The 26,301-nt window shown below is 52.8% G+C and overlaps 8 protein-coding genes across 8 annotated transcripts; 4 read left to right on the top strand and 4 right to left on the bottom strand.

Annotated features, from left to right (window-relative positions):
* Positions 1 to 4: 4 nt before the first annotated feature.
* On the bottom strand, positions 5 to 4,712 carry BD324DRAFT_614437 (hypothetical protein). The gene is made up of 7 exons (XM_022014596.1): positions 3,756 to 4,712; positions 2,075 to 3,350; positions 1,869 to 2,038; positions 1,504 to 1,820; positions 1,066 to 1,443; positions 814 to 1,015; positions 5 to 764 (listed from the first exon to the last, which is right to left on the bottom strand). The coding sequence occupies exons 1-7, from the start codon at positions 4,642 to 4,644 to the stop codon at positions 283 to 285; spliced, it is 3,714 nt and encodes a 1,237-aa protein (XP_021873423.1). The 5' UTR covers positions 4,645 to 4,712; the 3' UTR covers positions 5 to 282.
* A 728-nt stretch (positions 4,713 to 5,440) lies between these two features.
* Positions 5,441 to 7,906, bottom strand: BD324DRAFT_640869 (cysteine-type endopeptidase; the record flags this gene model as incomplete). The annotated part of the gene is made up of 7 exons (XM_022017378.1): positions 5,441 to 5,687; positions 5,754 to 5,918; positions 5,997 to 6,415; positions 6,458 to 6,730; positions 6,785 to 6,915; positions 7,067 to 7,585; positions 7,639 to 7,906. The coding sequence occupies 7 exons, from the start codon at positions 7,904 to 7,906 to the stop codon at positions 5,441 to 5,443; spliced, it is 2,022 nt and encodes a 673-aa protein (XP_021873422.1).
* Positions 7,907 to 13,300: 5,394 nt separating this feature from the next.
* Positions 13,301 to 13,936, top strand: BD324DRAFT_597098 (8 kDa subunit-domain-containing protein). Its single transcript, XM_022013874.1, has 6 exons — positions 13,301 to 13,344; positions 13,411 to 13,502; positions 13,566 to 13,589; positions 13,648 to 13,685; positions 13,739 to 13,771; positions 13,817 to 13,936. The coding sequence occupies exons 1-6, from the start codon at positions 13,342 to 13,344 to the stop codon at positions 13,852 to 13,854; spliced, it is 228 nt and encodes a 75-aa protein (XP_021873421.1). The 5' UTR covers positions 13,301 to 13,341; the 3' UTR covers positions 13,855 to 13,936.
* BD324DRAFT_614423 (WD40-repeat-containing domain protein) lies at positions 13,937 to 15,494 on the bottom strand. Its single transcript, XM_022014595.1, has 6 exons — positions 15,424 to 15,494; positions 15,302 to 15,373; positions 15,138 to 15,248; positions 14,972 to 15,076; positions 14,741 to 14,920; positions 13,937 to 14,690 (listed from the first exon to the last, which is right to left on the bottom strand). The coding sequence occupies exons 1-6, from the start codon at positions 15,457 to 15,459 to the stop codon at positions 13,956 to 13,958; spliced, it is 1,239 nt and encodes a 412-aa protein (XP_021873420.1). The 5' UTR covers positions 15,460 to 15,494; the 3' UTR covers positions 13,937 to 13,955.
* Positions 15,495 to 15,775: 281 nt separating this feature from the next.
* On the bottom strand, positions 15,776 to 19,715 carry BD324DRAFT_614422 (hypothetical protein). The gene is made up of 10 exons (XM_022014594.1): positions 19,255 to 19,715; positions 18,923 to 19,205; positions 18,658 to 18,870; positions 18,512 to 18,610; positions 18,370 to 18,466; positions 16,223 to 18,322; positions 16,140 to 16,175; positions 16,021 to 16,092; positions 15,916 to 15,973; positions 15,776 to 15,871 (listed from the first exon to the last, which is right to left on the bottom strand). The coding sequence occupies exons 1-10, from the start codon at positions 19,485 to 19,487 to the stop codon at positions 15,856 to 15,858; spliced, it is 3,207 nt and encodes a 1,068-aa protein (XP_021873419.1). The 5' UTR covers positions 19,488 to 19,715; the 3' UTR covers positions 15,776 to 15,855.
* A 108-nt stretch (positions 19,716 to 19,823) lies between these two features.
* Positions 19,824 to 20,773, top strand: BD324DRAFT_648271 (hypothetical protein; the record flags this gene model as incomplete). The annotated part of the gene is made up of 4 exons (XM_022017814.1): positions 19,824 to 20,091; positions 20,142 to 20,301; positions 20,356 to 20,426; positions 20,481 to 20,773. The coding sequence occupies 4 exons, from the start codon at positions 19,824 to 19,826 to the stop codon at positions 20,771 to 20,773; spliced, it is 792 nt and encodes a 263-aa protein (XP_021873418.1).
* Positions 20,774 to 22,691: 1,918 nt separating this feature from the next.
* Positions 22,692 to 23,669, top strand: BD324DRAFT_648270 (hypothetical protein; the record flags this gene model as incomplete). Its single annotated transcript, XM_022017813.1, has 1 exon — positions 22,692 to 23,669. The coding sequence occupies one exon, from the start codon at positions 22,692 to 22,694 to the stop codon at positions 23,667 to 23,669; it is 978 nt and encodes a 325-aa protein (XP_021873417.1).
* Positions 23,670 to 25,005: 1,336 nt separating this feature from the next.
* Positions 25,006 to 26,276, top strand: BD324DRAFT_614413 (hypothetical protein). The gene has a single exon (XM_022014593.1). It carries the CDS (start codon positions 25,079 to 25,081, stop codon positions 26,249 to 26,251), a length of 1,173 nt encoding a protein of 390 aa, XP_021873416.1. The 5' UTR covers positions 25,006 to 25,078; the 3' UTR covers positions 26,252 to 26,276.
* Positions 26,277 to 26,301: the final 25 nt, after the last annotated feature.

Genomic DNA, 26,301 nt, shown 5'->3' with positions numbered 1-26,301 from the left:
CAATATCACGTTGAATGGCCGTGGGTCGATACCGGCGACAGCCAAAGGGCAATGTGGTCATCCAATCTGACATACCACGAATACCCAATATACATACATGTACATGGCAGAGGCGCCCTTACCCTGGAAAGAGAAGAAAGATCAAATGCTCACAAGAGAAGTGTTACAACATGTTAACGAAAAAAATCTATGCCAATGATTCCCATTGTCCCCATCTTCGCTCACGATCCGCTCTCCTTGCGCTTCCCACCCGTTTCGCCCAACCTACACCTCATCCTAGCCCTAAGATGTCCTCACTCCCTCGTTCAAATGACTCGGCAGGATGTCCGGATTGGACGACCTTCTACCCTCCAGATACGTTTCCATTTCCAATACTGAACCTGGACCAGGTGTCCCTCTACCAAAGCTCGCCACTCGGCCAGGCGCGGCTGGTCGGCTACTCAAATCGGAATGATAGACTGCCCTCATTGCCCTTGCTGCCAGCTCAGATTGAGGGTTCTTGGAGAAAATTGGAGCCTCGGGAGGTCGGACAGATAGGGCCGAGAGGAGATCGGTGGCGGAATCGCTGGACCCGATAGCGGATTGCATCTGAGATACAAGAGTGGTAGGGAGGGACATTGGGAAGAGGGTTGCAAATCGTTTGTTTTGCGATGCGTCGTATAGTAGCGGTTGGACCAGGACAGGATCTTGAGCGCGAGCATCGTCCAATCGTTGTTCCCAGACATAACGATTCTCAGAGCACCATTTGGCATAACGTCGGAATTCTGTGGATGCATCAGGTTTGGTCCACCGATGGGTCGAAAGTCTACTCACCTGGCAGAAGCTCCGCGACCGTATCGAATAACGGCTGAGTGAACAGATCGATGAACCCGATTTGTCCCTTTGCTTGCAGAGCTACATCTGCAGACGCAATGACGGAGACTGGCAATTCTAGATCAACCTCGAGAGATGCTTGAATAGCCCATTCTCGCAAAAGAGCAGAGGACCAATACTCAGAGACATCGATGGGGCGCGTCTGAAAAAGTCTGAGCTGAAATCTCGTCTGATATGACTCTATGGACTCACAGGATTACTGATATCAGCGCATTTCAGGAACGACTGAGCAAGGATGATCCGTTCCTCTTCGTCCCTGCTGGGATCTGCCTCGAGTCCAGCCCACGCACGGTGCTCCAGGGTCGTCCTCAGCTCTTGAAACCCTTGTACCCATGTGAAATGCAGCGACATGTCGGTTGCCAAGATGGCAGAGTACAGGACACGCTTAAAACTCCTAGCGTCGAGCGCCGCACGATGAGGGTTCGGGTAGGTGCCTTCAGAGGCGTGTCGGGGATCCAGTAGGAACCCGAAGCCATGTTTGCGTAGCAATTGAACGACCAAGACACAGTGCATATTTTCAAGCACAGATTTGTCGTCGTATACGACACACAGAGGTGTCTGAGCGTTTTTCTAAGTGGGCACGGGTAAGCCATGTGACTCGGTCCGATGAGCACGATGAGACCGACTCACCATGAAGGCGTTACTCAATCCCGGATGACCAATATCATGTCCGACAGCTGCAATCATAATCGCCAGCACATCTTGAGGTCGAATGACTTCTCGCGCTCGGAGAGATCCCGGCCTGAGATCCGATCGAATTGGGGGTCTTTTCCAAGCTGGCGTCGATGGAGTCCATGATCGGATATGCTCGAATGGTGGAACGAGCTCCAGCTGGACAAGGTAGATATAAGTCGCTTGAAGGACATCGATCGCGTGGATATAGTTATGATATGGGTTCGGAGCGTGATAAATTGCCCGAATAGCAAATAGGAACCGGTTGATCTGGTCTGTGGTGAGGGTTAAGCGAGGATCCACAACGACGAAACAACACTCACCTCGCTTTAGATCGAGCCCGACCAAAGCTTCAGAGTGGACGACGACCTCGAAGAGGAGACACGCCACACGGTACAAATCGCCGTCACTCAAACCGTGTGGTTTGAAGTTCCAGCTTGCCACCGCGTCGACCAGGGCTCGTCGACGATCCGGCGAGAGAGGTTCAGACAATCTGGAAGTGAGTTTAGACTGCCGCAGATTTGCTCACCTGGCGTAGTCGTCATCGCCGACCTGCACACGTATGGCCATCTGCGTTTGGAGATACATCGAGCTCAAGAGCTCTGCCAGCTCTGTCTCCTTGGTCTCCGGTGGATCGACAGCGAGTGTCGAGACGATTCCGGACTCTGGCTCGTCCATGTCCATCTTCTCGCCCAGAGGCCCTTCGTCGTCAGGAGTGAATATCGTCGGTAACGGTTTGGAAGCGGAGAACCTTGATCGAGCTTTAGATGGAGGGCGTTTGTTCTGCTCAAATGCCTTTTGAGCTCGTCGAAGGGCAAACTCCAAGCCTGACACATCGACACTTCGTCGTCGACCATCGTGCGGTCGTGCAAGGTTATCAGAGAGGCTGTGAGAATGAGCAGCGGTCGAAGTGGGTGTAGCGATACTTTTTGAAGAGTTCGATGTGGATAGTGTGGACCGAATATTCGATTGCGAATCGCGTTTATTTTTCGGATCCAGTGGGGATGGTCGCCCCAGACTGTTCTTCCGCGGTGGAATCTGCTGATTCGCGTTTCTAGAGTTGGACAAAGGCGAGCCATTTCGACTGTCGTGAGGTGTCGCACCCGAATTGCGTAGCGAATTATGCCTGATGAGACCAGAGAGAACGATCTCACCGGCATGCTCGCCGCCCATGCTCAATGCGGTTGGCGGGAGAATGACTCTACTGATAGGATCATCTTCGTCATCTCCTGTAGGTGATGAGAGATCGCCAGTGCGATTGGGCAGACCGACCACGGAGGAGATGCGGCCTTCTTTCGCTGCACGAACCATTCGTCGGACCATTCTGGCAGTTTGGAAATCGTATGGCGGCTTCAGGACACCCGAGCAGCCAGCAGAGACACACGCCGCGATGGTTTGATGGGACAAGGCCGGGTTGGCTGAGTAGGCCAAGATGATGGGAGTGTCCGTGTTGGATGGTTTCTTGCGATTGGGATCGACGTTCAGACGATTTACCTCATCCCTTATTCTGATGGCTGCTTGAACTCGATTCAATGCGGTGGGAAGCCAAGTCTGCTCAGCTTGACGAGCTCGCTCAAGGAGATCCTGTTGAAAGCATACAGCAGAAGGTGTTGTACCTTGTTGTAAGAGAAGAGAGAGGGATGGGAGTGTGGGCTGATCGCACAGCGGAACAAGGATGACGGGCGTGACGGAGGAAGATCGAGCGGCAGTGAGAGTCTGTGTGCTGAATGTAGAATACGTCGGTATGCCTCCGGAGGAGGGAGTGAGGATGCAAGAGACTTGACTAATATTGCGAACGACGGTGACTGTAGGATGGGATGGGATGCGATCGGATGGAGAGACGGGACAAAATGTTAGCCTAGAATGACTGAAAGGAGGGGCAACACGACGACGAGAAAGGAATGAAAGGAGGTGAACGAAGGGGTGAGACTGTTGATATTGAAGAAGAGCAAGGAAATAATGATGATGAGAGATGAGAGATGAAAGATGGAGTGACCACGAGAGGATGATAGATGGTTAGAAGCGGGGGAGTGAGAGGGGTCGGAAGAGTGAAAGTGATGTTTGGACAAGGGGGAGTCCTGATGGTCTCCCCAGGGGCAATGAACATTGAGAGGTTCCTTTGGATTGGACCTGATCTTTTGATCACGTCGTCCACGGTGAAGATCGAGATGGATGGGGGACAGGACGATCGAGAGGACACAATAACTCACCTTCTTGAGAGCTCGCTCTGAGCACTTCGACGATTTGATCCCCTTCCCATCCTTGTCTCGTTTTTCCAGCTCCGCCCATCCTTCCAGGTCCACCGAGGACGGCACTAGGCACGACGAGTGATGATCGATTGACAATGGTAGGTGCAGCAGCTGTCATGGGTCTTCTTCGACTGGATGATCCTGGTCCACTGCCATGACTTATCCCGTTTGATCCGTGGGCGGCGGGCCCGCCTGATCGACTGCCGAATGCTGGAACGGGAACAACATCGGGTGATTCATGGACGATGGGAGTGGGGGGGTGGGAGGTCATGGATCCATTCGGATTTCCACCTAGGAACGGTGTATTTCCTTCTGATCTCGGTTCGAAAAAATCTGAATTGGGCTCGATCCTAGGTGACGGTTGATGAGACGTAGTGGGTCGATAACGATGAGGTCCACCTCCTCCTAATCCAGGCGCTAGAGATAATCTTCTGCCCGCATTGACCACATCAGTGATGCCCCCACCCCCGGCGCCACCGCCGCTGCTATTACTACTGCCATTGACGGCTCGCCCAGACCCTGCTGATGGATCATTCGTATGACTTTCCAGAAGTGTCGTCGCAGTATTTTTCAGGGTGGGTACTCTGCTCGCACTTTGACGTGATGTCAACGGACTGGGAATAGGAGCAGAAGGGACAGATGGTCCTGTACTACTGTTGTTGTTGAGTTCGCAGGATGAGGAGGAGGATACAGATGTGTGTTGTTGAATAGATTCCGGAGTGGGCAACACGACCAAAATGGAGATGGTAGTGCTGCTCTGGTTCGTCGAGCTTGAGGATGTATGTTGAGATGGGGTAGGAGAAGGAGAAGGGGAGATTGAGCTGTGACGAGTGCTCGAGGGGGATGTCATGGTGTGTTGAATGGTGGTGGTGGTGGTGGTGGACGACGATGAAATGGGAGAGAAGGGATGGATGGAGTCTGAACATGGAAATGAAGTCAGCCAGGGGAGGGGGAATTTTCACCACAAAAAGTGTCGACGCGTGCCTGAATACAAATCGTTCGGGGCAAGCAAGCAGCTAATAGCACTCACACCTGCTATGGATGGATGGATGACGCTACGGCTGCATCGACGAGCTAGCTTGATGATGAGCGTATGGTTGCCCCCCCCTCTGGACGCAAGTCGCCTGAGTGATCGTCGTTTGGTATGTATGGGGTTAAGAAGGAAAAACTCGTACCACACACTCAGGAGGCGGCGGCGGCTTCGACTGTTATGAGAGATGGGTCTGTCACGGTGACTACTAATAATAAAGGGTGTACCGGCACGCTCGCCGCTCTCTCTCTCTCTCTCTCTCTCTCTCTCTCAAACAGAGTCTATCCAACATGGGAAGCAGATCCGAACAGGTTCTTCTCCCCCCCGTTCAAAATGCTAAAGCCGAAATGGCGAGCTGGATCAAAAGATACTCTCGGTGACTTCTCATCTCATCTCATCCCTCAGACGCCATTCATCTCCTCAACGCCTGCGTCTCATGCCAACCCCCAAATGCATACCTCCTGTCCTCCTTCTATACATCCATGCTGCTGCTGCTGCTCATGCCATTCACCCAAGACATGTTGAGAACCACCCCGCCGGATGATCACCTCGACCAGGACGAAAATGGAAATTATTACGTACACTTTCCCCAAAAAATAAGCATAAAACAATATATCTACATCCAAATGGGTAAACCATAGACCACAGGTGCAGCTCCAGTCAGATAGGTCAACTTGCACTCATCTCGACTCTTGGCCACTGCTTCGGGCAAGGATACCGCTGAGATCGGGAGCATGGTGGTTGCCGCCGTCGTCGACGACGACACGTGACTCGGGTCGAGGTGGAGTTTGCTAAAGACAGATTCAGACAATCGATCAATGTCCCTGTCCGTCACGTCCCATAGTGTCCCTACAAGGGCGGGGCTGCGTCGCGTCCCTCATCAGCAACTTTTTCTTCCAGTCTGTGCTGTGAGCTAATTTCCAACTCACCATCCCGCCATCATGTAGCTCCAGGCAGTCCCTCGCACATCAAAGTCACCCTGATCAACCAAAGCGCCAGACGAACAACCCCACAGCATCGTGGTGGCACAACGCGTCAATTTGGAGACGCGATGAGAGTGAATGTATTGTTCAGCTCCGCCGTGTCCAAAGTACCTGCCAGAGAGCATTAGTGCCTACCTCCCTCGTCCATCCATCCAGCCATCCATCCATCCATCCATCGAGTGCACTCACAACACCAGGTCATACTCCTTCAACACAGCCTCGAGCTCCAATTCCGTCGGCGGACGACCCATGATGCCTTTCCATCCCGCTTGCTTCTCCATACTCTGAATCCAAGGTTCGAAATGAGTCTGCGTGCGCGATAAATCACCACTCGGGTTGAGAATGTAAAAGACCTTTTTCGAATCCACCAAGATTTTCCCCTGTTCCGATGCAAGGGGATAGATGAGATCCCGCATAGACCACTGGTGCAGGAGGAAAGGCAACGAAGGGACGCGACTGGCGTTCCGACCTCTCAAGATCGGTATGGATTCCCATGGGAAACAAGAGACGTTTTTGTCAAGTGCGAGAAACACAGTCTCGCTAGGCTGAGGTGACGAAGGTCGAGAAGCCTCCAGCTCGGCGAGAGCGGATCTCAGATCAATACCGATCTACACATTAGCACAAACATCTCAGCCAGTGACGCCTCTCACCAGGTCAATATCAAGCTCTGCGAGCGCAACGGGAACTCCATGGAACTGGTACACGTCAAGGATGAAATAGACCAGATCTTCTGCCTCTTCATCCCTACACTTCGAAGACAACGCTGCAAAGCACTCCAACAGTGGGGTGTCCAGCTGAACCCTCGTCTTGACATCAGAAGCTCTGGCCCCGCCAGCGATGGCGGAGTGGAATATTCGCTCCAATCTGGCGCCAAACGTTTCGAGTGCAGATTGAGATAGAGCAGGCCGAGGGCTCAGGATAGTCTAAGGACCCTGTCAGCGAATATCGATGCTTTTTTGACCCTGCTTGCTGCTCACCTTGAACGCTCCCAACCAGCAGAATTCCAAGTTCGCAACCAACTCTTTAAGCTGCTTGTCGAGGGAGTATCGCTTCTCCCACCAGGCAGTCTTCCCAGCTTGACTCGTGACGTGTTTGGCGTTTCGAGCCCCTGAGAGAGGTCACGAACGTCAGTCAGAATCCTGACATCAACACCCTCTGATTCAATCTTCTGACTGCGCTTCGAGTTTTGACACTTCGCCTCGCCAAGTTTGGCCTCCGCACCTCCACTCCCCTCGCTTCACTCGCTCGCTCAGACTCACCGTCGTTGCTCTCGTCTATAATCCTCTTCATCTGTTCCTTCGCCGCATCAAATGTGAACAGGTCCTCTTCCGCTTCTCCGTCCCGTCTGCCTTGACGATCTAACGGAAGGGTAAATACCAATGGTTCTCGGTCTCTCTGATGTCGAGAGATGAACATTGTATTTTTGTCCTCAGTGACGTTGATAGTGACAATGACCCATTCGGCAGGCAATGAATCGACTTGTTCTTGGTCCACTTGCAGAAAACTTGCCCTATATCGCGCTCGGACGGATTTCCAGTATTCCCGATAGGCACTGTCTCTGTCTGTTTGTTTGGGTGAGGAGGAGAGGACAAGGCACGCCTCGTCGATATTTTCAGCGCCCTTGACAGGCGTGGAGGAGTCGGCCACTGATGTGGGGTGATCCATCGTCACTGCTCTCTTCAACACGGGCCACTTGGTATCGTCCAACGGTCCATCCGCCAGCTTATGTTCAATCTTTTCCAGCAACTCGCGATGAAGCGTGATAGCAGGCGTCGAAGCTAGACAGATCATTAGCACCCTGAATGGGCGGGGCAGCGACCATGTCCCTCACCAAGCATTTCCGCCGCAGCAGCCGTGATGATCTCCGATCCTTGACCCAAAGACGTCTGAAATGCCCGAAGTAGGGCCAATGACAAACAAGCCGACCTCACTTCCTCCACTCTACCGCTCGCAGCGGACATTTCCAGTGCCCTCAAATACGCATCCTGAGACCGTTCAAGGATGATCTGAATGGAATCTCGAGTTGATTGTCGATCCCGCATTCGGCCTTTCGACGATCCCATCGGCATGGCAATGGTTGATTCGGTCAATGAGCTCATCCATAGGTCAGCCTTGAAATGGCCAAAGGCGTCGAGCAAGCCGATCCGTCCGTCAAGGTGGTATTTCTCGGCTTGGATTTGACCTATTCGGCACAGGCTGTCCAGCTGAGCGAGTACTTTATCGCTGGCGTCGATCTGCCCTTCTTCACGTAGGATCCAGGCTAGAAGACGGTCAGCAGGTTTTCACGCTCCCTTCCTCACCTTGACGGCGAAGCACGTGTGCCAGAGTCAACGGCAACAATGGCTCTCGCTTCGATACGGATCCGTTGAGAGACGCTCTGGCTGCCCCAGTTGAGCCAGATAAGCGACTCTTCATGGGCGACGGTAATAGCGCCTCGGCAGCATTAAACATTGAATCTAGACCCTGAGCTTGCTTCGAAGCAACGGTGAAAGCTTCACCAGCTTCGTGAATCATTTCAAGTTTCGCAAGCATGTCTCCTCGAACTCGCTTGATATCGACCCCGTCGAGTCCTTCAGCCTGGTAAAGTTGATCAGGTCCATCGTCTCAGGTCGTTCCGACAAGCTCACCGTAGGGCAGCCTTCTACCGCCGACTCTAGCTTTGTTTCGGCCAGATCGTATTTTCCGGAACGATACAACAATTCAGCTTGCCGGATAGAGACCCGTAACATGATCAGAGGAGATTTGACGGCCTTCGCGACGGCCGCAGTAGACATGAGCACGCCAGTCGACTCGTAAACCGACCCTCGCAGAGCAAGGGCCTCTGCATAGTCCAAGCCCGTAGTCACGAGCATCTGTATGGCTTTTTCAGCGTCCCGTGAACACCCTCACAATGGACTCACCTCTGCAGCTCGCCATTGCAGACCATTGAGGATCTTGCGACTCAGCGCTTCGCTCTCCCACGTCGATTTCACTGTTGCATCCTTTGCAGGCTGCTGATCTGGTAATACGGCTTTGGTTGCGGCGGGCACAGTGAATGGATCGTCGGCAGGTTTCGCTGCTGTCTCATTGAGGCTTTCGACCGGTTGATCAGAGGCAAACTTGCACGCCGCTTGACAAATTCTGGAGCGGAGTCGAAGAGCCGTTTCAAGGTGCATGACCACGCCCGTCATATCTCCCTGTGAGGTATATCAGTCCGATTTATCACCATTGCGAAAGCATGCACTCACCTGAGCGCGCGCAACGGCAGCAGCGGCATATCTAGCCAAGACCATTCTGTCCTTCGTTGCAACGGCAGCAGCTTGTCGATCAGCCAAGCTATCGCGTTGAACATTGTCTAACGTCTTGTCCAGCTCCATGGCCCTTTCGTAGGCTTCCATAGCATCTTGAACCTGTCCAGACGTCGCCAAGAATGTACAATAACGTAATAGTAACTCGGATCGAACATGAGGAGAAACAGCCTTTTTAGAATCGTCGATACACCGGATGGCCTGTATGAAGACAGCTCCCGCTCGAGTCGTCTTGCCGAGGTGAAGATACTCTGTTCCGAGTTCCGCAGACCGTAGCACGTATTCGCCAATGACTTCCTCACGACCACGCATGAGGGCGCGCAGCAATTTGAGGCACTCGATTCTCTGGAGCGTCAAGCCCAGTAGACCTAAAAGTGAGCATAAAGATCCGAGTAGACGAGCAAGAGTCGGCGCATCATCCAGTATCGCGGGCAGTGATCCACTCATTCGAGGCTTAGTGTTTGAGGCAGCGGCGGCAGCTTCGGTCTGGATCTTTGCATCTGCCAGTTTGCTGGCTGAGGCAGTTCGCGAAGTCGTCGAGGCCTTCGCTCTGGCAGGGGCAGCCGTTCGAGTTGTAGTGACCGCTCGTCCGAGAGGCCGTTTGACTGTCGGTGCCTTTTTCGGAGACTGGGTAGGAGGAAGTATCAGAGCTCGAAGTTTTGACATTGCCTCTCGGGCGAGATCCAGGACTACAGTGGTCGGATCGGGGAGCGTATGATACGTGTGAAGGGCCCGGACGACACCCAGCATGGACAGAAGGCTAGGTAACATAGGTCGAAGAAGCGTGTCCTTGCCCAGGCTCTGCGAAAGGTCAGAAATTGGTTGGCAAGGGTACTCACTTCCAAGCACAAGGTGCCCTCAGCGGCTTTGGCAAGTTTGTCAAAATCGCTCAGTCTTTGACCAGTCCGCGCGATGAGCGTCATGATCTGAATTGACACCCTGATGATCGTGAGCGTCCATATCAGTCTTGCCAGCGGCAGCTCACCTCAATCTTCTGAGGGGGTATTCAGTCTCTTTATAAATGTCCAAGACCTGATCTCCAAGCTGAAAGACGATTTGAGTCAAAGTCTCCAGATCATCTGAGCCACTCTTCGACAGGAGAATGAAAAGTCTTTCCGCGGCTGCTCCAACATACGCCTCGCTCAGTCCCTCCGACCTCATCAAGTTGATCAGATTGCCTGGCATATCCCTACATGCGTCCGGGTCACCAGCGATGACCGCGTGCAGTCTAGAGATGAGCGTAGAGTAGTCACTGGGGGTAGGAAAGACTTGAGCCAGGGAGCATTCGTTGACGCGCTGCTCGATCTGCTCGACGAACGTGGGCGCTGGCACTGCCAGAGCTTGTGAGTAGGCGTCTGCAGCTGCCTGCGAAGGGTGAGTGGGATACGGTGCCGATGATCGGCTGCGCTCACCTTTCGATTGGAGAGCCTTTGATGACAAGCCCCTACAAGTTCGTAACGTTTCAGTAGGCCATTTCTCAAAGATGAGACCGCCTTTTCGTCCGTGTCGCTCAGAGGGATCTTTGATTCTCCGTACAGAGTTAGACTCTCTTTAGACCAGTCACAGGCCATGATGCCGAGAGTCAAAGATTCCTTGAAGTTATCAGATCTCCAATGTTGGGCAGCGATGTTATGAGCCGTGACTGTGATGCAGTGTAGGAGGTGAGCCCGTATAGCGGGTGCAATACAAGACGACTCCAGAGAAGCCAGACGATAGGCCCGACTCAGATGAGCGATCGACGGATTAGAGGACGCAGCAGGGTTTGTCGACAAAAAGTTAAGACTGTCTATAGCGCCCATGAGCAACTCATGAGTGGTCTCTGAAGAATCCTGCAGTCTCAGTGCAAGCCGAGGAAGAAGTGCTTACAGTAGCCATGGGCATCACATCCTCGACGAGATCGATGGCATTGATCAGCCATTGCCTCGCTGAAGTATGCAACGATGTCTCATCGACAGCCTTCCCACTTGTCTTCGGCACGATCTTCAGAGCTCCTCTCCTGACACGCTCGACCGCGCGGGAAGTTCGGCTGAGCAGTTGAGACGCCTTCGGACCAGGCTCCATCCCTTGGAACAAGTCTGATAGCAGTGTCAAATTCGAGGAAACGAATGCGCTTTCCAGAGCGGCGCCGTCCAGTTCAGAATTATCATCTTAGAAATCAGCTGAAGTCCTAGCAGACAAGGGCTCACCTTGATATTTCCTCTGTACGGCGTCAAGTTTCGACAAACCAGCGTTACACGATGTCACTTGCGCCTCAACATCCTCTGCACATTTCTTGCTCATTGACGGAATGACCTGAGGTGTAGATATCGGTGTCGGGTTTGCTGATTTCGCTGATTTCGCTGGAGTCCTGGGCGAGATCGTGACGCCTCGAGTCATGAGGGCGAGCACCCGGTCTATCATAGACATATCATCGGCCTATGCGAGATTAGCATAAGTTCGTGACGTCCAATGTACCTTTCTCGCCAGGCCCATCCAGTAATCGGCGAACCGTGTCCACTCTGAGCAGCTTGTCCATTCCGCGAGATCGCCGTTTCGCATCTTGACGGCATATTCGATCCAATCAGCCAGGTCACCAAGTCTAGTCGTCACTGTCTTGAGAAGTTTGGCATCGGCTTTGGCTTTGTCCACGATATTTGAAGCGGTCTTCGAGGCGTGATCCCACACTTGCAGAGGTGTTACCTTTGCATCAGACCCAGTCGAGGCCAGTATAGCTAGACAATGCACGGCCAATATACGAGAATGAAGCCAAATGATCGGGTCGGTTGTGACGATATTGACGAGCTGTCGGTGAAGCAGACTGAGTGTGGGTTGAACGGAGGTGAGAGGGAGAGATAAAGCGAGCCGGAAAGGATGTTCCACCGAAGAGGAGTCTGTGGCGGATGAAGGTAAGGGGAACGAGTCAATCACCATCTGGAGAGACGTTTGAGTTACTATGACCACGACGCTCTCGCTAGCTCACTTCAGGCTTCAAGATACTCGATGCGAGCATCGCCGTCCAAGAATGAATGATACACTGGAACGAAATGATCCTCCAAGCTTCTGTTGCCGTATCGTCCAGATTGGCCAACGGCAACAAGTGCAGATGATCTTTCTCGCTTCTCGCACAGGATGACGAGCTTGCTTCGCCCTTCCGGTGAGAAATTTGTCTCTGAATGATTGAGTGGGCCATTTCAAGTTGTTCCAAAGCTCGGTCATACTGGACGAAGAAGCGTTAGAGTGACTGTGGATTCCGCTCGCAAAAGATATTCTTACCATCTTGAGCGATAGTAATCTAGCAATGAGTCCCTGCGCGGCCCGTTCGATCTCCGACGCCTTCCCTTCCAGCTTGCCTTCACTCTCTATCTCTCGTAAAGCCTGAAGAGCCAGTTCTGATATCCTGATCTCCTTCTGGGTCTCGGCTGTGTTTCCGTCGTCGCCTGAGCCCTTGGACACTGACGCGACAGCAGATGATAAAACTTTCATAGACGCGTTGATGGCTGACATGGCCGCTCGAGCCCTGTCCGAAGTTTTCATGTCACCTGCGGTGATCCATGGCAAAGCAGTCTCCCATTCCGGGGGAGTGACCTCATCCTTAGCCTTGCACTTGCCCTTATCGACCACACTTTTGACTCTTGTAGTCCTTGCAAGGGGCTTAGTCGTCGTCGCTTTGAGCGCAGCGGTCTTGGTCGTGGAGGACGATGCAGCTCGAGTTGAAGGACCAGCTTTCGGTTGAGTGACTTTCAGAACTCTGTCGAGCTCCTTTGCCAGCTGCTCGGACTCTTCACCGGCCGCTGATGCCACCGCTTTGGACTTGGCCGCAGTTGGCTTTCTCACGATGACGCGACCGGTCGTCGTTGTTGTTGACGCAGGTGCTGTACCCGTGCTCGGCTGGCCAGGTTTCGACGTAGATGATCCTGACTTTGTAGTGTTTGACTGTCCAGCTCTCGAGCGCGTGACAGCTGTCCTTGTTGTCCTCGAAGACATTATCTCCAACGAAGCTGAGGTATCAGCTGCCCCTGATCCCTTCTTCGCCTTTTAGAACCGGTAGCTGATCAGACGTCCCAACAGTTGTGAATGGTTCAACATGACAGTATGGCAAAACGGGGGAAAACAAATAGAAGTCGCGAATGGCGTTATCAAAGAAGGAGATGACATGACGTGGCAAACCGGATCCACGTGGTGATGCCTAGCAAAGATTTCAGTCGAGTTGCATACGGCCAAGCAGCCCATCGATAGCATCGAGCAGATCACAGCGGACTTGGATCAGGATGGTGAGTAGAGCGAGACAGCATAGTCAAGAGAGATGTGGGGAGAAGGCTGATATGGACCTTCCTAAGATCATTCCTGTCCGTTGCTTCTCATGTGGCAAAGTCGTTGGTAACCTATGGGAGAGCTATGTCGAGTTATTAGGTGCAGGCGTGAATGAGGGGTAGGTCCTTCGTCCGAGTCTCGAGATAGGAAAGACATTCAGTATGCTGATGAATTGATTCAGCGAGGCTATGGATAAGCTGGGATTGTGAGATCCAATGATCTGCTCGAGGTCAAGTGATCGAAGACTGATCATGATTCCTTAGAAAACGGTATTGCTGTCGGAGGATGGTCATGACACATGGTGTGTAGCTTTCTTGAACAGATTATCGGGGGACTATGCTGAAACGCGACTAGTCGACTTGATCGAAAAGCTTCTACAGTACAATCGTGAGCTGGCCTGGAACGCACAGGAGATTCGCTGACTTCTTTCAGCCTTCGACAAACGAGACGATATGATAGCTGGTAGATGACAGGAGCGCAGCTTGGTGATACCCTTCTCACCACTTTCGTTTTTTGGATTTCACCTTTGTATATGCACACTCAGTGTACCAACCATCCACTAGCCTAGCCTCTAGTACCGTCTGATGCCTCCTTCTCCACCTGCACACCACATGGAATCCTGACCTATAGTCCAGCTTTCCACTCCGACCGCTTCCCAACCTGCAAATTCCTCCTTGACCTCTAGACTGATCTGATCGCCCTCTTTTAGACTCACTTCTAGCCGACACGGAAGTCCTGCAGCAGTGCCTGCGTACAGGGCAGTATCCTTGAAGGCCAAGGAGTAGACGGGACTCTCATTACGCCTGAACAATGTCGGTTTGTCCAGGGTTTCGAGCCGCCTCACGGCAATCACACCGTTCGTGTGACCCGTGACTAGTATACCAAGGGATGGACAATACGCTCCGCAAACGAGATTGGATCCTAGCTGCCATTCCAAAGATTGTCGCGGTGAGCCAGAAGAGGGAGTTGACCAATTCCAAATTTCCATGCCGACTTGAGTGAGCACCAACACGAGTCGTTCTTCCTCTTGAGCACCAAGTACCGCCTTGCCGTGATCATCTTCAATCACCAGTACAGCTTCAACGGGTCGAATGTGATCCAGATTCCATCTTTTCAGCTGCGTGGATGCACCAACTTCCCACAGTCGGACCGTTCCGTCTTTGCTACCTGATAGTATTTGTTTGCCTACGCCAACGATATAAAGGCTTGTGACGGCTCGAGAGTGACCAGTTAATGTGCGTGGGTTTATCCCGTCTTTTGAGCCCCATATGCGAATAGACAAGTCCGACCCAGTCGTCAAGCAGACCTAAAGGACGCCTCAGGATCATGATTTGTTCACACAAGTGGATTGCCCACCTCCCCGCTAGGAAACCAATGAACATCCAGCACATCCCCTACGTGACCTTTGAACTGGATCATATCCTGAGCGTTGGCGCCAGGTCCAACAGGTATGACTCCGCAGTACCCATCTGGTCCGCCGACGAGGAGATGAGAGCCATTCGGTGATAAAGCTATCGAATTGACCTGGAGTGGTGGCTAGGAGACGGCCAATAAGCCTAGTGAAGGGGTCGCAGACTCTGAACTCGCCGAAAGCTTGCTAGCCTTTGTATATGGTGGATGAATCACTGCTCGAGGGAATTTGACAGGTATCCTGTCGAGATGCAGGGCCGGTATCGAAACCTCAAAGTGAGTCTAAATGTCTTCAGCGAGAGACGCAAGAAGTGACAGATCGCGTGAAGAAACGCCCGCTCACCTTGGACAACCTCTTGATCTCTACACCATCTCGAGCTCGTATTTCCGTACCGCCTCCTTCCCTCGGTACAACTCTAGCTCGTCCATGAACAGACGACGACCCAGCTTTGTACTGTCATAAACCCATCAGCAGCTGTTTCACCTCGCTACGCCCTCTATCCTCACTCCCGATACCCAAATATCCTCTGATCCAACAACGCCCTGCTCAACGTCGTCAAACACAGACAGTGCGTCGTGCTGCGGGACGGTTCGTCAATTCAGACCCTCTGAGATGACGGAACACCCACCTGAATATCTATGTAAGGTAAGGGCCTGATGTCCATGTCTTAGTACCCGATTGAAAAGCGCAACGATGAACAACGCGAAGAATGCTTCGTCACCTACGGGAAGTGCATCATTTCGGTCGACCTCCACTTTCTGACGATTCGGTTCTGGAATGCATCGTGATTCATCTTTCTCTCTCCTGAATAGATCCTCTACAGCTCATTAACTCGTACTCCATCATGTCCATTGCATCGTCCTGTCTTATCCAGTTCATCAACCCATAGAACACCACCATTTCTCTCTTTCTCTCTCTCTCTCTCTCTCTCTCTCTCTCTCTCTCTCTCTGTCTCTCTCTCTCTCTCTCTCTCTCTCTCTCTCTCTCTCTCTCTCTCTCTCTCTCTCTCTCTCTCTCTCTCTCTCTCTCTCTCTCTCTCTCTCTCTCTCTCTCTCTCCCATCAGAACAGACAGACGCTGAAACACGATCAGCTTTGTCATGACCTACACCTCTGACTCACAAATTGCTCGGGAAGTCAGTACGTCCCGGTATACGTCTCGCTTCGTCGAGCAGTTCACCTGAGATGCTCAGCTTCTAGGCAAACAAGGAGGAAGGCATCACGTACCTGACCACCACCCGTCGTCCGGCGTCGAAGTCACCGCGATAATGTCGCCAGCCTGGAAATCAAACTCGGCAGCTAGCCAAAGGGTCAGCAGGATCACCAAAAGAATTCGGTCGACATACGTGACTGTGCAGAGTAATCGTACAAGGCTTTGACATCTGTCAATCGTGTCAGTAGATGACAATCTTTTGCGCAAAAAGCTCACAGAACAACACTGGCTGACCGGTCGTCGACCATTGTCCCGTCGGCGTGGGGTTCGGTGGTGCTTGCTGGGGTTGAGGACTGGGCGAACGACCGGGCTGATGTTGTTGTCCGTAGCCGAAGCCTGCTGGTTGTTGTTGGATTTGCGGCGCAGGGGAAGGTCCGCGACCGTATTGTTGAGCCTGCTGCTGCTGCGGTGGTGGTGGCTGTTGCTGCTGCTGCTGCTGCTGCTGCTGCTGCTGCTGATAACCATACTGATGAGCTGGTTGTTGCTGATAACCATTCTGTTGCTGCTGAAATGGCTGTTGCGGTGGAGGCGAGGAAACCGGCTGCTGCGGTGGTTGCTGCACAGACCCGTACGAAGGATAAAACTGCTGTTGAGGTTGTGGAGGGGGCTGTTGTTGAGGCTGATATGTGGGTTGAGTGGGACTCTGCATGAAGCTCTGAGAAGGTGGTGGCTGTTGCTGTTGAGGCGACTGCATCATCCCTTGCCCATAACCTGCTTGAGACCCTCCGTAACTCGACACGGGCCTGTTGCCAGGCGGAGCAGGCTGTTGCTGACCGTACTGTGATTGCTGATAACCGAACGGCTGATATGATTGGGAGGGAGGCGGTTGAGACTGTCTTTGTTCCGCTTTTTGCTGCGCTTGCTGTTGCTCATATTGTCGCCTGTACGCTTCGGCCATCGAATCATGCGCGACACCTCCCCGCTCGTCGAGCGTAATGCCAATGTTCTGAGGACCCAAAGATCCCTGAGGAGCGATTGGACTCGGACTCGGAGACCTGAACTGGGGAGGCTGAGGGGATGGACTTCTACCTCGTGCGCCTATACCTGCGAAGCCGTCACGGGGAACGGATGGGGAGGATGTTGGTGGAGCTTGTTGCTGCTGCACAGGAGCAGGAGGAGCCTGCGAAGTGAAAGAGTTGGCACGAGATCTTGAAGAAATGATAGAGCCAGCTGCGGAATTGGCACGAGATCGACTTCTCTCCCCAGGGAACGCCTGGTGATATTGCGACAATACCTCGTCGGCTATATGCGTAGCAGGCTGAACAGGCGCTTGCATCATTGCGGGACTAGGCGCCCTGTTGACAGGTGCGGGAGCACTTGGTGTGGCGGGCCGAGAAGAGGGATGAGCACCGACGATATCATCTGCAAACCCGGAATAGTTGACACTTTGTCTAGATTTGTCTCGAGAGGCCTGGCGCTGAAAGTCGTCCATCGACTTGGCGAGTGCCGCAGCTGTATGACCACTAGCAGGAGGAATCAGGGAAGATGACTCCAAAGAGCGATGAGAAGCCAGACTGTCCTGCGTCTGGTGCGTGTACTGCCTCTGAGGTGAAGGAGAAGGCTGGCGGGCGGGTTGCTGATATTGAGGTTGAGGGGAGGGTTGTCGCTGAGGCGCAGGGGAAGGTTGCCTCTGTGGCGCTGGCGAGGGTTGACGTGGAGGCTGGCTGAATGAAGGTTGAGCAGGCATCGGCGACGAGGATGTAAAGGCTCCGGCGCTTATTGTAGGTCCAGGAGCAGGAGAAGAAGGCGATTTGATACCTTGGCTGGCGATTCCTCCTCCACGTTGTGAGCCGGTATTTGAATACAGCGAATCGGTGCGACGATGCGATTGGTTGCGTCTTATGCTATCCGGAGGGGGAGGTTCTCGTCGCAGCGAAGCCAGAGCTTTCGCCATGGGATCGTCATCATCGTGAATGGGGGTCGCATTGCCAGCACGAGGAGGCGAGCGAATCTCTGACGCGCTTGGAACCGGCGGAGGAGGCATAGACTTGTCGACTTGAGGTGGAGCAGAGGTCTGGGCAAAGTTGGGCAGTTTCGGTGCCGCCATGCCTGGTAAAGCGACTCCTCCAAATGGCGTCTTCTTCTCGATGGAGGGTGACGGAGTAGGCTCCGAGATGTTTAAACCACCAATGTTGGGTATGGCTCGGCTGGAGTCTCCATTCATCGCAGGAGCATCGTGTGTCGCATTCAGGCCGCCAGTGGCAGACGTGGATGACATGGGAGGCCGACTGGAGATTCGACGAAAGTTGGCGTGGTGGAATGTGGGTCCAGAAGCAAAGGTTTCGCCTGCGCCGTAATTTATGAATCGAGGAGGATCTGACAGATGTTAGCGAGTGCGAGATACCAGACACGAGTTGGCATACCTGAGATCGTGTCACCTGTTCCCCATCCTCTCACAAACGACAACATATCGTTCTGTGGCTCAAATTGCTCGAGCTTTTCCCGTATTCTCTCGCAGGACTGACGGCCTGTCAGCGTGTGGATGATACCATGACCCTGACTCACACTGTCATCGTCGACGCAGACCTGGGATACTGCGTTCGCATAAGCCCAGACGATATCCTTGATGAGCGATAATCGATCTTCCTCCAGATCTTGAACATGCTGCGCAGGTGTCAGCGTGATCGAATTGTACACAGCCTGACACTCACATCACAAAAGCCCTTCCACTCGCTCTCCCATTGACTCTGAGTCCCCTCCAGCACTTTGACAAGCTGCTTGAACTCTTGCTCGTTCGATCCGATAGTTTGCCGCACTCGATCCAATTTGGATTGGACCTTGTCATACTCTCGCCCTTGAACCATGGATGAATTTGCGGTATAGGAGTTGAGTTTCAAGCAGTCGGACTCATAGCGCTCCTTGGCCTGGAATGAAGCGAGTCAGCGAGCTCGTCTCGGGTAGGAGGACTATAATCACCTTTGCCAAGTGCCCTTCCTGCAGGCCCTTATTCTTGTAGGCTTTCTCCACACTGGCTTGGAGACCTCTCTTCAGATTTCCGAGTCTCAGACCAAACTCGGCAGTAGGCTGCTCCACAGTCTGCCGTATTTCAGTGCTCAGTGATTGGTGGTATGTAGCTTGAGCCTCCGTCTCGTTCAATATGTGTTGTAATGATCCCGCCAAGTCACCAATCTCATCCTTTCCGAGGACAGATTTTGACAGCTTGGTCAATCGCTTCGCGTAGTCCTCCTCGATGGCCGCTCTACAGCGAATCGTCAGCTGCCCTCCTCTTCGGCCAGCTCTTCACCCACCTTTCCTTCCAGAATTGCCTCAATTCTTCTACTGTCCTCCCTGCTCCTCTTAACCGCGCCATCAACACCTCATATCCTTTATCTCCTTGGCCCCAAAAGGCGTTGCAGAAGTCCAATTTCGGATCGCTCATCTCCTCCGGACCAGGTGGCCCAAGGGATCCATTCGGACCATGATACATTCTCCCAAGGGATGTAGATGAGAGCGTCTTTCTCGGCTCAGGTCGGGAAGTCATGTTGAGCGAGAAGCTCCCTTTTTTTGAGGCGGCGTCGCACGGCTCAGTTATCCAGAAAAGAACGCTCAGAGGTCGTGAGTCCTTGCAAAGGGTCGTGAAGTCGTATTCAAGATCCTGTGTCCGCCCTCGTCTGCTCGTCGTCAACACCCAACCCTGTTAGCAGATGCAGGTATGGAATTGGTTGTTGATGTGTGTTGAGTCCTGGACGTCATTTTCCAAGCGATGCACCATATAAAATATTTGATTCCGTTGTCGCATTCCAGTGAACTGCGTGAAAAGTTTTTGGGGGATGCTATACCCAACCAACCATATTCATACGTTGAGCGAACGGTGACAATGGTCAAGAGGAGCGCAGAGGATGTTGTAGAGTCTGATGGGGAGGATGTGATCTCATCTAACAGAGAGGCTGGACCCTCAGATGCTCATCCGGACCAACCTGGAATATCACGCCCTTCCTCGTCCAAGTCTAAGAAGAAATCCAAACGACCGACTCCAGGGATAGTCTACATATCTCGTCTGCCGCCAGGCATGACGCCCCAAAAAGTCAGGCATCTGATGGCGAAATGGGGCGATGTAGGAAAAGTTTACGCGCAACGCAAGGATGGTGAGCTGCTCGGCTACGCTCTCACGAGCAGTGCTGAACAACGAGACCAGCCGTAACGGGATACGATCCGCATCACAATGAGAAGAAGAAGAAGACTCACGTGCAAGCCAACTTTTCCGAAGCCTGGGTCGAGTTCCTAGACAAGGCGGTAGCGAAGACAGTTGCGAAGATGCTCAACGCTCAAGTCATCGGAGGAAAGAAGGGCGACCGGTGAGTCTGAGGTCTCGCTTCTCTGCCGCTGGGGTCCTCGCTCATATGGGTCAGATGGCGAGACGATATCTGGACGATGAGGTATCTCAGTGGCTTCAAATGGGAGATGCTGGGTGAACAAGTCGGTGAGCTTTTGATTACTCGCCTGGACGAGACCCACAACTGATCTTCACACCTAGCATACGAAAAGCAAGCACATCAGGCTCGATTGCGGAACGAAATCGCTCGCTCGAAATCTGAGCAATCGGAATATCTCAAGAATGTCGAATTGGCTCGAGTACTCAACAAGCGCAAGGCTAAGACGTCGCAAGCAAACGGAGATGACAAGGTTCTCAAAGAGATTTCCAGAAGCTCAGCGGCCTCGTCAGCGGAGGGTGCGAAGGCGAGGCGGGATTATAAACAGAGGAAGACTGTGGAAGGTAACAAGGATGGAGGAGGAATGGAAGGCGTACTTGCAAGTGTATTTGGTTGAGCTTCCACCATGAGCCCGACATGCGGACACTTCGACCTCCCCATCCGCCTCGACCGATTCACGGATGTCATCTCACTCGCGCGATGTTCTGGACCGGACATCTTACACGTGGCTGGGAAAACACGCATTCTCCTGCTTTGTCGTGAGAGCGCGGCAGCAGAGTCACTGAAAGGATCGGTTCCTTTGGCAAGGCAACAGATTGACACTGAGTTGATCGACGTGAACTTGCAATCGCGCTACGCACTTCTTCGCACACTGTTCTTCTCAACAAACAAATAGCCCAACCAGACGCAGTCAAAATCGTCCAGAAGGAATATTTAGAAAATACCGGCCATGTCTATTCAAACGCACTGCATTGGGGGCTTTGACATTGTCATTTACGATGCAAATCGGCCTGCAACTCCGACGGCCCAATCTACTGGATCGTGCTCATCGGAAGCCGAACGTGCAGCTCCTGGAAATGAAGCAGCGAAGACGGAAGGCGCCGCCCATACGGGCGGGTTTCAAGCTTCGACGTCTCGGCTTAATGGGTCTCTGCAAACTTATTCCGAGGTCTGGAGTGCCAAGTAATGCAACAGGCGTTCAGGGTGCGGCTCGATACCGGACTCTGTGGGATACGTACGTGAAATTCATGGTCCCGTAGAGCAATGCAACACTGCAGATTGATAACCTGTAACAGTGCTGTAGGATAATCGTTGATCTTCGGGTCGATTACGCTGCAGCGTCCATCCACTCGGGCTCATTTCGTCACCCTTCTTGACATCACGGAAGTGGAATTGAGCGAGGGAGACGCCGGGGCTGCGGGCCGCGGTCTTGGAGAATTCTTGACGAGAAGGCGGAACAGTTCATGCTGACGTCTGCTATGAAGCCTGACGCCTTCTGACGCGAGAATACGGAAACGCTCTGGATCGCAAGAGTACAGCTTCCGTGGACCATCCTTTCACCACGGTTACCTCCATTTTAAGGTGAAGGGGTGGCAAACGGACACCAAAGAGTATATATGAAGCCCCATTTTCACATTCAGCTTGTCGTCTGATCCTGACTACTTGAATTTCCTGCTTCGTACGCCCAGGCTTCCCTCTTTTACTCCAAAAGCGATTCTGATCCGCCCTTAGTGATACAATGCCAGGACGCCACACGCAAGCACACTCAACTTCGACGGCGAAGTCGTCGAAAGCCTCTACGGGCCCACACGCTTTCGAATCTTTCCCTGAACTCAAGTTTCCTGACGATTTGTCGGATGGCGAACGAGACCCAGCAGCCAAGGGGAACACAGGCAATGGTACGACAAGATCTGAGGTTAGCGAGTCGTCCCAGACGACCGATGTTGTGGCGAATAGTGCCACGACGAACACAGTCGCCGAGGGCACATCTAACACCCCGACTACATTGACGGATAAGCTCGTGAACTTTTTCCGGGGAAGCTCGGCAGCCGCCAAATAGAGAGATTGAACGCTCTTCTGCCGAGCTCCCGAAGTGTCTCGAGCAGACTCGACGTTGGCTGCCTATGCATTTGCATGTAGGCGGGGAATGCTACCAGGCTGATATCGTCACCCGTTTCTGTGTGGACGTGATGTCTGTGCACTGTCGACACGCTGAAGGGTCAGAATCAGTGCGACTCAGAGGATATCCCGTCACTCATATTTCATCTGACCGTTTCATGACCATGTCGTGCTGAGATTGACTTCTTGGACCGACGGACTTACTCGGACCAACGCTTGCGCTTCTGAGATCCACTGTTCTCTCTCCTGCAGACGAGGGTGACACAGCGATCTGGCGTTTTACCATGACCATCCTTTCATCCCCTTATCTTGTCTTGGGTATTGGTCGACGAGGGTGTAAAGACATATCCCAGTGGTAGCGGCAAATGTGATACATACCTCTACTTATCGAGGAACACATAAACGCAAACATCGAAATGTCTTACACAGCAACCAGTACCCCTACCACTCATGCCGGTCTCAAACCGGCGCGTTTCCACTTAGTGCCCGGGACACGAAGAAGCTCGGCGTTGCCTGCCACAACTGGGACCTACCACACAACATCCACCGAAGAGCCCGGAGGCACATCGTCCCGAATCGGATCGTTGTCCGGAGTGATCTGGTCGCTGCTCAGCGGAGGAGGACGTACTGAGGGGACGCGAGCCACGACTGGTACCGGAAAGCCGCCTTCCAGTAAAGCTACAGTGGAATTTTTGGGAGCAGGAACAGTCCTTGCTGACACCAAAGACGAGTCCTTGTGTCGACCTGGATCCAGCACTCTGGTCGACACCGTCGAAGGAGGCTATGATACCAAGATGGCAAAGGAGGAGACGAATTGGAATGATGAGGCGGGCACCCGTGAGCTTGATGGAGAAGCAGAGCATGCAACGGGAAGCTCCACACCAGGAAAACCCAGCCTCGAATCCGAAGGGATCTCCGTGCGCGACTTTGCCTCCGCCCAGCCAGCGCTCTCATCCAAAGATCTCCAGCAGTGCAGGGAGGACCTGAGGCAGAATTGCGAAAACGATCCCTCTCGACCACCTCCACCAGACCTTCCTGAGGGGGGAACGCTCCTTGACAAGGAAACCAAAGAGGCCAACCGGAGGTATTGGGAAGCTAGGACGGGCAAAGTCTTCGGGTCATCGTCAGAAGGAGAAAGTGACGAGGGGATACCAGCTGGCGGTGAGGGAAGTCTCTCGTCGCCTGGTAGGCCGAGCAACGCACTAGAAGATTCCTTAAATGAATTGGACTCGACGAGAAACTCTATGGCTGTCTCAGCTCCTATTACACCCTCGTTGCAGTCGGTCGAAAATGACCCGGGAACAAGGCTGTTAGAAGAGCCGGACGAGGAATCCTCTGATGATGAGGAGATGGGCCTTACGATGCGAAATGTGGGCAAGCACACTAGAATGTAAAATTTGGCATTGCCACAGTCGCAGGATGATACATACTGTACATATCCTGTTTGTGGCTGTTCGTAAAGCGCCCTGCAAATGCATCAATCGCAATGTTACAGGCCAGATGTCTGGATGAAGCTGTGACTTCGAGACAGTGCTAGGCGAATTCATGGACGGCTGTGCGGCGATTGGCTGTCTGATGTCAGGGGACCCCTAGACTCTCATTGAGTCGTCATCTCTTTGAGGGCCTTCCTCCGATACGCCTCTGATACAGAGGAAAGCTGGCTTACGACAACACGCACAGCGCTGCAGAGCCTTCCTCTTAAAGATCGCTCCGTGAATTATGAAGTTGAGAGCGGACAGGGCGTATAGCTCACCGTCATCCCCCGTTCTCTTGGCTGGGGTACTCCAGCGATGCAAAACATCCCTCACAACCTTCCTTTCAGACCGGTTCTGGCCTTCGTTCGGATCTTGCCCGGTCTTCAATAAGAAGATAATCGGACTTGTTAAGTGGTCTTCGATCGAAGATGGCGTCCCCGAATTCTCTCTGAGATTCTGCCGTGAACTTCTTGTTACGCTTCGGGAGACCAAATCGGACTTCAAGAAGGCTGGTCTAGCGCACTTACCCATTCGTAGACAGGATGACATGTCAATACATTAGCCTCTAGAGCTCCCAATCGTACGTATAAAAGGGACTGTAAAGCACCGATTGCTCTGACTTTCTACTTCAAGCCTCATCATCGCAATCGGCACCGAAAGCTTATCAAAATACAGTCACTCACTAGCCCCAGACTCACTTTATCGCTGGAATTAACCATGCCATCCACATCCACTTCCAACGCTAGCTCGACCGGAGCTAGTCAGACTTCTCGGGGGTCTACCACCAGCCAAAATGCGCAAACCGCAGCCTCAGCCACCGACGGTAATACTGCTGGCCAAGACTCTGAAGATCCCGATTCTAATATGGGCCGCGGTTTTGACCTCAGCACTCAGCAAGGCAGAGAAGGATACTGGGCCTTTTTTGGATGGAAGTCGAAGTCAAGGTCGTAGAGTCAGGTTCGCATTCGCGTGATTGTTGCCTGACATTCAGCTGGAGATGAGCTTCCGAGGAGTCTCTGCAGGCGTACATATTCTGCATGACAGACTCTCATGTATCTGTGGAGGTGATGTGACCGGGGCCTTTCGCTCTCAAGTACTTTGTTGCTGAGCGAGCGTCTTGCGTCCCATTAATCTACCCCTCTACGAGTGTACAGTATGTTGTGAGTGCCACTGATCCCGTGCCACAAATCACCAGCCGTCGGCGATCGGTACCTTGCTCCGGGGTAGCGGAGAGTGATTGTGTTATTGAATTGGTCAGAGGCAGACGGATGCCTACAAACTGGATTCTCCTTGAACCCACTACGTCGCCCTGCTGAACCTATCGCACGATGGCAGCTGGATCCACGCTCCCCGTTCTGATCTCTGGTGCAGGTCTCGCTTCCCTCCTCTTTGCTCAATCTCTACGACGGTCCAAGATCCCTTTCGTGATCTTTGAACGTGACAAATCCGTGTCCTTCAGGGGACAAGGCTACAGATTGAGACTTTCAAGCGAAGGTCTTCAAGCCGTCAAGGATGTGGTTGGACCTGAGGAGTACGAACGATTCTACGAGATCTGCGGCAAGACGTCTGGAGGAGGAATGCAAAAGTACAATGCGGTGACTGGAGAACGCATGGACGATGATGCCGAACAGCGGATAGCCCCCGGTACGGCACAAACCATTGGGATAGCTCGTGGTGACCTCAGAAAGTTTTTAATGGAAGGATGTGAAGATGACATCCAATGGGGCAAGACGGTCAAATCATACGAGCTGGTGGAAGATGGCGTCTTTGCCGTCTTCGCCGATGGAGAAAAGTCTACCAAGGGATCCTTGCTCGTTGCTGGAGATGGAATCTCATCGACCATCGCCAAGCAAGTCTCCGATGGCCGACTCAAAGTATTCGATACAGGTGCCAGAGGAATACACGGACAGGCTCCGACGACTGCGTTTAAAGATATCGGAGAAGGCGTATTCTCTTTCACTGATAAAAGAGCAGACAACCATACGATGAGCTGCATTACGAATGTCAGATCGGGTGATAAGGATGATCCGACCAAAGAATTCGGATTCACCATCATCGCCTCTCCTGGTCTCATCAAAGCTCCAGGTGATAATTACTCATTGGTCGGCGAACCCGCAGCGAGGCTCGCACAGGATCTCACCTCAAATTGGAACAAAAGGTTCAAACCTATTTTCGATCAGATCAACGTCGACCAAGCTGCGTTCTGGAAGATTACATGTTCCACCGAGACCGGTGTACCTGAATGGGACAATGTTCCTCGAGTCACAGTCATTGGAGATGCCGCTCATTCCGTCACGCCGGCCGGAGGACTAGGAGCAAACACAGCCATGCAGGACTCAGCCTTATTAGGCAAACTCTTGGCTCAGAATGGAGGCTATGCGGACGGTATCACTGCAGAGTATGAGAAGGAGATGAGGAAGTATGCCAGCGAAGTCGTGAAGAAGAGCTATGGACTAGCAAACGAGTCTTTGGGTGTGGGTCCACTGAAGAACGAGTTGTAGAAAGCTAGAATCGTGTATCAAGCATCCGATGCCAATAAATTATGTACATA

This window comes from Kockovaella imperatae (assembly GCF_002102565.1).
Source record: "Kockovaella imperatae strain NRRL Y-17943 chromosome Unknown BD324scaffold_2, whole genome shotgun sequence".
In the NCBI taxonomy this organism is placed as follows: domain Eukaryota; kingdom Fungi; phylum Basidiomycota; class Tremellomycetes; order Tremellales; family Cuniculitremaceae; genus Kockovaella; species Kockovaella imperatae.
The sequence above is the reverse complement of the archived record's forward strand: the minus strand, read 5'-3'. Positions and strand labels throughout refer to the sequence as shown.